The sequence below is a fragment of the Pundamilia nyererei genome, unplaced genomic scaffold (assembly GCF_000239375.1).
Source record: "Pundamilia nyererei isolate P.nyererei 1_Seehausen unplaced genomic scaffold, PunNye1.0 scaffold00062, whole genome shotgun sequence".
NCBI classification, from domain to species: domain Eukaryota; kingdom Metazoa; phylum Chordata; class Actinopteri; order Cichliformes; family Cichlidae; genus Pundamilia; species Pundamilia nyererei.
This window is the reverse complement of record NW_005187463.1, coordinates 227683-240106: the sequence shown is the minus strand read 5'-3', so window position 1 is coordinate 240106 and position 12424 is coordinate 227683. Positions and strand designations below refer to the sequence as shown.

The 12424-nt window shown below is 37.8% G+C and overlaps 1 protein-coding gene across 2 annotated transcripts; it reads left to right on the top strand.

Moving 5' to 3' along the window:
- The first annotated feature begins 1280 nt into the window (after positions 1-1280).
- On the top strand, positions 1281-12035 carry pik3ap1 (phosphoinositide-3-kinase adaptor protein 1). Of its 2 annotated transcripts, none has more exons than XM_005735057.1 (17): positions 1281-1486; positions 2275-2700; positions 3005-3249; positions 3466-3610; positions 3703-3845; positions 3941-4073; positions 4548-4744; positions 4835-5012; positions 5123-5185; positions 5277-5531; positions 5621-5677; positions 6816-7009; positions 7097-7169; positions 7360-7506; positions 8903-8970; positions 9793-9893; positions 11553-12035. In XM_005735057.1, the coding sequence occupies exons 1-17, from the start codon at positions 1456-1458 to the stop codon at positions 11665-11667; spliced, it is 2571 nt and encodes an 856-aa protein (XP_005735114.1). In that variant the 5' UTR covers positions 1281-1455; the 3' UTR covers positions 11668-12035. The 2 variants fall into 2 exon arrangements, with proteins under 2 accessions (XP_005735114.1, XP_013766827.1); XM_013911373.1 differs by having other exon boundaries at positions 7360-7527.
- The last annotated feature ends 389 nt before the right edge of the window (positions 12036-12424 follow it).

Below are 12424 nucleotides of genomic sequence, written 5' to 3'. Positions count from 1 at the left end.
TATTTTGGATTCACTGTCAAACTTTTTTTTCAAATTGATCCACCAATGGTCTTATGACTGCAAATATCCCTGCCAAATAAGAAGCATATAGCAAATAAACATTATTGTTAAAGGCTCATACAGCTATTTATTTTATTTTTTTGATTGTCTGTATATGGAAACTATCTCTATGACTTATGCCAAACTCACCACAGTCTTTTTAACCAAGTACATATCCATGCCTATAGGCAAAATGATAGGTGGACAACAATCTAATGTTAAGTTAGTGTCTTCTGCCCTCTAGTGGTTGTGTCAGTGTGGTGCCATGTGTTGCAAATAGTTGACATTTACGAGGGAACTGAAACTTCGAATACTGAGTAACAGTTACACCAAACATGTGATTCATTATGATCAGTGACTGATTCACGTTTGTCATGTGCTTTCTGTTTTACTTAAGAAATATTTAGCATGTGGCTGTATGAGGATGTACCCTGTGTGTGTCAGCATTTGAGCGCACAAGTAATTTTGTAAGGCTGAATTGTGTTAGAACTTCACATTCATCCTTCACATGTCTGTGTAATGACGCCAGCAATGAAAGCTTTCAGTTTTGCACTTTCAGTGTTGCTTTAAGGTGTCACAGCATCACAGAACAACACATTTTTAAGATGTGCATCACTTTTTGCAGAAGTTGTCACTTTAGTCTTATGCATGTTAAAGTTAACTGCAACACAGAAACGATGTGTTTACAGTAGTAAGTCTTACTAGTAAGTAAGTTTTATTGGCCACAAATGTATAGCTACTCTTTTGAGGTAAGCATGTTCATTTATAAGAATTGTAATTTTACACAATCACTCTGACCTTAAAACTCTCTAGATAGACAGCACCTTGGTAAGGAAGTGAAAAAACAGAAGAAGGATGTGGCTCATAACAGGTGAATTGATGTTTTCCTGTGTGTGTGTGTGTTTGTGTGTGTGTGCGTTTGTGTGCGTGGGTGTACAGTCTTCGCGAAAACCAAGAACAAAGGCGAATCTAAAGCGTCGCCTACATAAAAGACATCAAGTGGTTTTGTGTCGTTTCTGCACGTCGCAAAATTCAACACATCAAATTCTTAGCTAAGCCCTCGTTATCTTCATTTGTGTTTCATCTATAGAATATTTTGCTGTTTACAACATACAGATATACACAAAGCAGCCAAAAACAAATGTAACTGCCGACATGTTGCACATTCTGTCATGACAGTGGTGCGTTTCTCACTTCTTCAACTGTTTCAGGAAGTAGGGCAGAGTCACCAAAATCAGGAAACTAAGTGTTGCTATTAATACTGCTGAGCAACGAGCTGTAGCTGGTGAAAGCTAATGTAGTCTCAGCTGATGAGAAGAGAAGCATCAGTAAACTTCATCGAACTGAAGAGAAACATTTGGGCAAATGATGATCCTTTTGAGGTGATTTATTTATTTGATTTGAGGCTTCAAGACCATGGGAGAACCCATCTCAAGCACTGAATCAGGTAATACGACCCGTCGTGTGTACCTTTTTTTTCACCAGCTAGTTAGTGCTACAGTTTACAAGATGTACTGAAACCTTCATTATTAACACATAGTTTACTCTTTTGCATTGTTTGACTTTGAAATGATGTGTTCATTTAAATTGAGTTTCATTTACCAGAAAATTCAAGGCAAACTGTTTTCTCCGCTTTAAAAAGAGGAAGCAAGCATCTTAGGCATCCTGTATGGTTGATTTGAATTAATGTAGTATTTCCAACACATGTAAAGTTAAATCATTCATGTTATCGGTCCTTTAATAAAACGATGTAAGGGCTCACTGCCCTGTCATTAGTGAGCTGCTCCGATGAAGCGAATGCTTGTGTGGGTGCTCTTTCCTAGGTAGCGTGTACAGAGGTGAGCTTGACCTGATTAAACACTGTAATGAGTCAAACAAAATTACTCTGACCAGTGTTGACACAGCGCAATGTTTGCACAACGTCTTGTTGGCTCTGCAGTGAAATATCAAACAGATCAGACATTCATTCCCCAGCCACAGTCACCTTGACATTCCACAGCCGGACAGCTGGTACGTTGTGGAGCATTTCCACGGCAATCACAATCTGCTGCAACAAGGAGCTCAGCACATAATATTGCTAGTGTCATGTCATTAGTGTATTTTGAGCAGAACGTTGATTCACTGTGTGCAGTCAGGCTGGGTCAGCAGGTTTTATGCTTTGGATACCTGCTTTGGAGAGTGTTTGCATACATCTCTTGAGCGTACAATCACACTGTAATGCGTTGTGTTTTTCAGCACATCCTGAATCCATCTCAAGATATGAGCTGTTAATTCTGCACACCACTGAGGCACAGGAATGGGCGTCATATTTGCACCAGATTTTGAAAAGTTCTCGCAAATTCCACAAAAGATCAATTTTGCTATATGCAATCAGCACAGCCGATGAGCTCCACGGATATAATTTTGAATATTTCCAAAGCTGCAAGAGCATCGTGCTGCTCCTCACAGGGGTTTTCCTTGACATCCTCTGTGACCACGAACTACAGGAGGCACTTCAGAGAATTCTCTATCCTCCTCACCGAGTGGTGGCCTTTTTATGTGGTGTGTCTGAGGACGAACTATTGACAAAGATTTTCCAAGACTGGCCAAGCTGGAGGAAGCTCTACGCAGAGGATGAGCCTGGTGTTTATGTTTCTACCATTTTGGAAGCAATAGCCAACAGTATGTAAAATGTTCTCTTTTGTACAGTGTTTTCGATGCCCAGGAAGCAAACATAATTAATTCAGTTTTTACTGCACCCACAAAGAATAGGATATTAAATAAAATAACAATTGTCAGTTATCTTAAAGCTGGAACATAAAACAGAAACTCTCAGTGAGAAAGTTGGATGTGCTGTAGTGACACTTTCTGAATAACTAAAAGAAGGCGATTTCATCTAGACAGATGTTAAAATTGTGCAATTTGTAGAAATTTAAAGGGAAAATAAAGATGTTTGTAATACATTCGATTTCTTTTTAATTTAAAGGCAGAAGAGTGGAGCTTGAACGTGAGAGTGAAGTTCCTGTAGCCCTAGACGATGTGTACGTCTTACCAGTTTTAGATGAAAATCCTAGCACCGATGAAACAGAGGATGTGGTGACAAAAGAGTATGAAGAAAATGTCCCGAAGGATGAAGAGCCTGCAAACGCAGTAATATCAGCAAGTCAGGAAATAACTTCACCCACGCACATCACCTGTCTCACTGTGCAACCAAACAGAGTTCTGTGCGGGGTAAGTAATTGCACAAGAGCTGCATCAAATGTAATGTTTGTTTGGTTCATTGAAATAAATCCAGTTTTCTGTATTACATTGTATGACAGGTACACAGAGATACATTTACCATTTACACTGATCTTCTAGTGTTTAGCGGAGCTAAAGGAAGTTCTTGATATCAGTAAAATGTCACCAACACGCCAATTTTATTCCAGTTTTCCATTTTTCTTTTAGAAACAGGAGACACTTTTTATCATTTTCAAAGAGAAAATAGATGATCAGTCGGATCCAGAGGTGGAGTTTTCATCTGAAAATGTACCTGCAAAAAGGGTGCCAGGCACCGTGGAGAATGAATACACCATAAGTGTTACTGCACCTGGCAAGTATCTGTAGGAAGTCACAGGACTTTTATGCTGAAAGCTTTAATCTGAAATCACCGTATTTGTTAATTTGCTCTTTATTTTCATTTAGATATGCATGCTGGAATTGTGTCCCTCACTATGTACACTGGCCAGTCGTCTGTCAGCCTGACTCCTGTTACGTATTACACCAGCATGGGTGAAGTCAGTCGGTATCTTGAAAATGCTACAGATCCTGTTAACTTCATCTGCCAGGTGAGACATTATTTAGCGCTTTAAATAGCATCGTTGTGCTAGATTAATGTTGTAAAAGCTTGTGTAAGCTTTATTTATTTATTTTGAACATCCAGGCATTCAACATAACAGCCAATGCAACAGAATCACTGGACAGCATGTTGTCCGACTCTTTAAAATCCAAGATCCCTTCAACTGGTCTTCAGCTGTTTGGAATCAGACAGATTGAGGAAGACAATATGTCAGCATGTAAGTTTAACACATGATTTTATTGGTGTTGGGCGAGTCAGCTAAAAAAATTTGTAGAAGACTTCCTGTTATCGCACATACATTATATGGTGAAAAGTTCTGGGCCACCTACATGTTACACTTACAGGAGGTGCTCGGTCATGCAAACCCACCCATAAAGCTCCTGGCGCAGTTTGTGGCCAGATGTTAATACCAGTGGAGGCTTGGAACTTACCGCTACTCACCGCTGCTTTAGATAGCTACAAAAGTTGGTGACTTCTATACACCGTAGGCCTTAGCTCTCAGCCACCCTGCTCTACATCTTTACGTGGTCCACCACTTTGAGGCGAATTTGCTGTGGTTCCCAAATACTTCCACTTTGCAATAACACCATTAACAGTTCTCATTTAAATTCAAAGATTATGATAAAAAGCAGAAAGTGTGAGCAGCTGATATATAACTGGTTCTATCTGTTTGCCTTTTTGTGGGCTTCAGATCAGCGGAATGAGGAGCTTCCTACTTTACTCCACTTTGCAGCCAAGTATGGCCTGAAGAAGCTGACCACCGTTCTGCTTCAGTGTCCTGGAGCTTTGCAGGCTTACAGTGTGATGAACAAGAATGGAGACTACCCAAACACGCTTGCAGAGAAGAGTGGTTTTAATGATCTCAGGCAGTTCATGGATGAATTTGTTGTAAGTCCACAGAGAAAATCTTTTCAATTCTTTGCATTTTCACGAATTGTACTTAGCGTCTGGTTGTCTTTTGCATTTAAACAAATCCAGGAGACTGCAGACTTGCTCAAGTGTCACTTTGAGGACACTATCAACACAGACGAGAGTGCAGAGGTATATGAGTTGATGTCCACTAACTCTCAAGATATCATGATGAAATACTCGGGTTGCTCAGAGGATATATATGAGTCGATGGTGGGGATCAACCCTGAATGTGCAGAGGATTTTTGTAAGTATCGCATTATTTTATTTATTGTTCCAACAATAATTCATACAGCAAAACTGGGAGCAGCAGATGATGATGGTGCTGTATTGTTTCTTTCTGGTGGGGGTTTCAAGATGAGGTGATGACTGCAGTAGATGAGAACCCTGAGGAAGCTATGCTTCGGAAGTTCTTTCAAGGTATACATTTGAAGTTTTAAATAATTTCCTTAAATAATATTGCATCCTATATGGCATTGAGTGCTTCATGTGGTTACACTCTTACCTTTAGCAAAACCAAATGCCACTGAAGTCAAGAAGGACAATGAACCTCTTCAAAGTGAGGAAGAGGAAAAAGTTGATCATAATAGCTTAGATGAAATTGAGGAAGAGGAAGACCCATACAACCTCTGTCCAGAGGATATCTATGATACTGTGGATGCAAATAGTACTTACAACCCAGTAGTCCTGAACCGTCCACCAGCCCCCATCCCCAGGCCTGAGCAAAACACTGAGCTTGAAAAGTCTACGACGTACATTTCTAGAGGTATGGTGCAGTCTGATTTTTATTTATTACGTTATATTTTTTTATATCACAAATGTGTCAAAAATATGTAACTTTTATTTTTTTGATAGTATTTTCAGATAAAGGTACATCTGAGAATAAAGCAAAGGACATGGGATATCATGCAGGTAAATCCCAATAAAAATAATTTTCTTTTCATTTAATCATTATAGTCTTTTATGCTTCTGTTTTCTCTTTTTTTCCACTTATATAAAGCTAGTTTAGAACCGGTCATGGTTTCATTTGGTAAACCGCTTTTGAAAAAGTGCCTTTATTTTATCTGCATCTTGATTATTTATCATCAGTCTTGTACAGTGCTGTAGCATGTTTCTGTGAGGCACAGGGCTTTTAATACTACCACATTGGTCAAAACCAGTAACCTTTGTAGTTGACTCAGTGGTTACAGCTAACTGTGCGTTGGGGGAATTTTTGGTGTCAGAGTGGGTAGGTGACTGAGAACAAATGTTCATGTGATCTTCTGACATTAATAGGCCCTTTTCACAGCAGACACTTAAATGTGATACGGGAAGAGCAAAAATGTACGTGGCCCGTACGGCAGAAGCGTTCTTGTTTTTCGCTCCTCATTTGAATATTTAACTTTAAATGGTAAAAATGAAAGTGAAGTTGAAACCTTGAGCAAACCCCAGCTGACAGGAAGTAAGGTGCAGCCTGGACTAGTTACCAGTTCATTGCACATTTACAGCCAGCTTAGAGTTGCCTATTTACATAACATGTGTGTATCTGGTAGCCCCCAGAGGCACTGGGCGCTCATACAGACACAGGAAGAACATGTAACGTCTGAATCCTGAACTTTCTTGCAGTGAGGCAACAGTCCACTACTGTCACTGACATGTCAATTACATCCTCTGGTATTATCGTCTTGTATTATTATACTGCATTAGGATTGGTTAGCTGTGTGCACTGATTATGGGTCTGATTTTAAACTGGTTTGCTCATCATAAATAAAAATACAGTACTGTTATTGAACTATTGTCATCAACACATAACAAGAGGTCTTATTTTTGTTTTTGTGATTTTTTAGTTTTTAGGATTTAGTAGTTGTTTATATTTACATCAGAAATGTAAAGACATTTAAAATTTAAAATAATAAAAAATATTAGTGCGCTTGCTCTCGCACCCATATTACCATTATACATCAAACTATTGTAAGACTTTCATGAAACGAATACAATATTTTATGTTCCAGAGGTTTTTGCTTATAAATTAATAATAGAATGAATTATACACTATTTTCCTCCCATTCAGCTCGGCCTGTAGTGGAAGCCCCCACGCCTGCATATGATCCTTACGCTGGGATGAAGACCCCTGGGCAGAGGCAGCTCATATCTCTGCAAGAGAGGGTAAAAGTAGGAGAAATTACTGTGGACGAAGCAGTCCAAGAGTTTAAGGCTTGGCAGGTTGATCATGAGCGGAGGGCAAACTCCATACGCTATCAGCAGGTAGATCTAATGTTCAAACTTTTCTAAGGAGTTGATTGTTGGTTAAGCAATAAAAGTAATGCCTGTGTTTCCTTTTTCTTACTTGAGAAAAATCTGGAGACATTACGAAACAGCATCACCAGACGTCATAAAGAGAGAGAGAAGACAGGAAAGGAACTTGGTAAAATTATTTATGTTCTCATTTGGAATCAGATCAGGTTCACGCAGATTTAACACATTGTATACCTTCCACTGTTTATACGCTGATTATGTAATACTGTTAGGATTCATTGGTGAGAAACACATATTGAAAAATAGCATGCCATTGCTGTCAAAAAAGCTTATCTTTTTAATCTGGTCTTTTCCCGTAGAGTATGAGATAAGTGCACCCCTTCAGAGAAACTCATTCTGGGGCACTAGTATGACATTAGAGTGTGCTGTGTATGAGTCGACACCCAGAGCGACGGCTCAGCCTCCTCCTGTGGCTCAGGTTATCCAGAGAGGCAGCTGGAAGACAGGTAGCACATCCAGCACATCGAGTGAGTCCAAATGCTTATCTTTACTTTCTGCTTTTATCAAGTACTAAACAAAAAGACTTAAAGCTTTCAGTCTTTCTTTGTGTGGCTTTCTTTGCAACTCCATTAGAGTGCAGATTGGGAGAAATGTAAATTATACACATGTGTAAGTCACTGAAAAAGTGATGTGCTTGTAGTCTGACTTTCTGCCTCCACTTTTGAGTTGGAGAGAGAGGTACGTTTGAGCGCCAGATCTGATCATTCTGTCTTTTCTATGCATCAATTTTAGCTGTGGTTCAAGGAAAAAGTGCTAGATGGGATCATTAGAATATTCACATGGATGGTACGAGGCAGTGTTACTAATAAACCAGCGTTTAATTAGATCTTGGACAGAGCAGACCTTGCTGAAAAATTATTTATGTCAAAACAGAAATTCAACACATCAGTCACAGTTTTTCAAAGAAAAGAAAGGGTGCCGTGTTTGCTCAGTGGGTAAGCAGGCAACCACATGCTGCACGGCAAGAGAGCCGCGGCGCGGGTTTGAGTCCGACCGGTGGCCCTGCTGTGTGTTTTCTCCTGTTGCGGGCAAATAAAAGCAAAATGTATTTTAGTCTCACATTTTTTTTTAAATCTTAATTGAGATCTCATTTTAAAAGTTTTCAATAAAAAAGCAAGAAATAAAGTAGTCAGATTATAGCTTGAAATATTAGGTTAATTGTAATAAACAGACTTTTTCTGTATGATAAAGTTACATGACTCTAGTGATTTTGTTACTGCTTAATGTTACTTAATGTTCTCGAATGTCAGTGTATGTATTTTATTTTACTTTGTTATTATTATTTCCCATCTTTGTAGTTTTGTTATACATAAAGGATGAGACGTTTTGTGAAACTTTATTTGTGTTTTTACACGTCGCACCAGCAGTTATAATTCAGTCATAATGTTTTACGAAGAAAACCATTCTTTAGTTTGTTTAATTAGCCCACAAATGCAAAAGTATTTTAAGGTTTAAATTAATGTTTAATTTTGCTGTAGTAGATGTTTTTATTCTTCTGTTTTTTTTTTAAAAAAAGCAAACATTTGCACATAAATTTCAAAAGGGGCAAGCAGCTTCCTTTCAAAAACACTGATAACATTAACGGATCTAAAGAATGGCTTGCTATACTGCTTCATGATTACTTTAAGTCTGTAATGGTGGTATGCATATGAGCTGCGTCTCTGTCTTGCTCTGATTGTTCATACACCATCTTGTACATCTTGTATAATAGTGTCAAGGCCTAAAACATATTTTACCCACATTTAGCGAAGTGGTCTTACAACATAATTCACCACAAGCACTAACCTCAGAGATACTCGGAATCACGTGTTTTATTTTTGCTGTGCTTCTTCTTGTCATCAGGCACCGAAAGCAACAGACTCAGCACGCACAGCACCTTTAGCTACAGCAGCGGTACAGAACCTGACGAGGTGAGCTTGATTTAACAATAGGTACAAGTGCATCTTCAAGGCACGTGGAAACTGAAGGGTTCACACAGAAATGCATTTGCATGAGTTATAGCTAGCTGTTTCTTCCTTCTTACTCTTTATAACCCAAATTAAAACTTCCCTTTCTCTTATGATGCTGCATGTGTCTGATGTCTATACAACATGACTGCATGCGCAGTAGAGAGGTAGAAAAAAAGAGGTAGAAAGTCTAGTGTTTAGTTTTGTTTTATTTTGCTCTCTTACTTCAGCTTTTCATTTCCTAAAATACCTTCCAGACAATATTTAAATGTAAGTTCTGTAAATGTGTGTTCTTTACTGAAGCAGATTCTATATCATTTTCATTAGCGTTTACTGTCTGTCATCATGATTGAAGAAAAAGTACAGAGCTGAAGGAGATTTGGGGCACGGGCAGACAAAGAATCTCTTAGATTTTGGTGCAAATTCTGTCCTTCTTTTAATTGCAAGATGGGTAAGATGAGTATTCCCTGTCTGTTGTTAAAAGACTCAAACTGCACGACCCATCGTGGAAGCTTGACTGACACTGCTTAATGACTTCCTCAGGGTGTAATTAAAACAATGATCTTTTATTCTCCAGACCAACAAAACAACAACTGTCATCTTTGTGTGTTTAGCTGAAAATTTGGGAGTTCTTGACAGTTTCAGGAGATGAATTGCTTAAACCAATAACTGTGACAATGTTAGCTTTTTCATTAACTGACTCAGCTGTTAAACTACAGCTTTAGGCTGTTTTATTTTGAAGTATTTCAAGTGTGGCCACATATATATGTCATTGTATTTTTAAAGGACTCAATAGAAAGTTTCCCTCCTCCACCACGACCGCCACGGCCAGGCAGTGCTGCACCTTCCATTCCTCCACCCAGGATTCCTCCACGGAACCCAGAAAGGTCAGTCTAGAGAACAGCGATTCAGATTACTGAAGTGAAAGCAGAACCATGCAGTACTGAGCACTATGCGACATCAGGTATAGGAAAAAACAACGCAAAGTAGCAAATACACTGTACGGTTATGTGACGGTGCCTAGCAGCAATCATAACTGTGTTAGAATATGACAGAAAGACTGGGAGCACGTAAAAAAAAATCTATAAGCAGCACTGAGTGAAACAGAAAACTGTAAAAGAGGAAATGTTCACCCACCACTAATTCGCAGCTGTGCGTTTCAGAGGAAGCCAGAGCGAGAAAGTGATCAAGATACTGATGCTTATACTCTGTAAACACACAAATAACTTCCACACACATAGGTGAGACCACTTATAGTGAGACCACTTAAAAATGAAAAAGATGAAAATGACTGAAGTGGGTAGCAAGAGCTGCCGTAAATACCTGAGAACCTGTGAAACGCTGCAGATCCTTTTTACTGATAAATGCCCTTCTGTGTCTCTTATCTCTTTCAAAAAAAAAAAATCTGGGTGGCAGTACAATGTATCTCTAAAATCTGATAAACAATCAGCTTCTTTAGCTTTCTGACATGATGTCAGAAATATTATATTATACTTTAAATATCTGCATAATACTTCTCATTCATACAGTAATTGTGTGTGATGAGTTTTAATTACTATTAGTGGGTAAATACAACATTTGTGTTCTGTTAAAAAAAAAGACTCAAGAGTTAGCAAAATTGCTTTAAGTACACAGAATTTTAAGTAATTTGACATCCACAGACTGACATTAAATTATTCAGTTTTGAAAGAATAGATAACAGAAATGAACAAACACCTACACCAAGTATGTATGAGCTGCTACATAGAGTATACTAAATTCTTCGTGCGTGGGTTCAATTTGTTCTCATTGCATGGCACTGTGATCTTATCTAGAGTTTTTCTTAGCATCTGTGTGTCTGAAGGTTAAAAGATCAAAAAGATATTTGTCTTGGGAACGTGTAAATGAGAAGTTACAGTATGAAGGGTGATGGAGTGTAAAGCGTTTGAATATAAACAACCAAATGAACTTAGTAAATTGATACAAACGTGCAACAGCTTAACTTGTGTGTGCGCTAACATTAGCTAACATTAGCTAACTTTAGCTAACTTTAGCTAAAAACGTAGCTAAATGTAAAACTGCTTAATGTTTCTTTAATGGGCTGTAACTTAAAGAATTATTGATTTCATTAAAAATATTAATAATTCTGTTTATTATTCCACCTACATAACTAAATAAGATGATGACTAAATTCAGTAATGATAGAAAAAAATAACATGCTTTGACATTAACTAACTTTGCATAAGAGCTGTGACCACTATCAGAGAGTTCATGTACTGTAGTTCCTAAAACATGCAGTTTGTTAAAGTATTGAAATCTATTTTAAACCAGTGAATGAGTGATTCTTGTACAGTTCATATTTCCTGAATGTAGGGTGTCAGATAAGTAAATGATACAGAACTGTGTCTGAAATGTTATCTTTGCATCTTCTTTTCAAGTTTTGTTTTTTTTCTCATGCATAATTATAAGAAATTAAACGTCACAGTTTACACACCCTTTGCTGTATACCGTCTCTACTGTTACAGTGCAAATAACCTTCCTATACAGTAACAGTGTGTTTCCTGCAGGGTGACAGAGATGGTCCATGAGCGTTACATATCCTGCCCGACACGAATACTTCCTCAAAGACCTTCTTACAGGCCAACTGACTCAGCACCTCCTGTACCTCGCAGACATCGATGAGAGCCGCACATCTTCAATTTTACTGAATTTGATCTCTCAAGTTGTAAGTTATTTATTGTGTAAGAGGGATAGAGAAGGTAACGTGTAGCTGTAAACAACCATCAGGTTTAGCAAGATGAACTCATGCAGAGTAATAGTTATATATTATTTAATTTTTTTTCTTTCTCATGTATGAGTCCACCGAACCAAAACATCCATTTCTCATGACTGTGCCTGTGATCCATGTGTGATATGTTTCCGCTGTATTTGCTATGGTATGTCTTTACTGTAAAAAATATCGTAAAAGTAAGTTTGTAGTTGTAAATAAATGTGAGATTTTCAAAGAATATAATTGCAATAAATATTAAGTGTCCTAATGAAAATCATAATAGTAGTATTAATAGTAGGCGTATTAATTTCTTTTTGTTATGGGTTTAAATTTTGATATATTAGAATAGTAAACATTTGTTTTTCTTGATATTCTAATTATAATATTTCAGTGTGTTCAATCTCCTGTTGTGTAATTTAACTGAAAAGTGACATTAATGCTGCTCCGTTTACCAGATAAATATGTGATATTTTTGCCTGTGCTAATTATGAGTTTTGTGGTATTCTACTTACTTTACCTGAATTCCTGTTACCCACCAACAGCTTAGTGACTTACAGTTTAGCTGTGATGTTTGTACAGTATCATTCTTAAACTGAGTCATGAATGTTGTGGGGAAAGACAGTTTTGTTGTCTAACAGACCTTATGTAATTTTTTAAACATGACAAAAT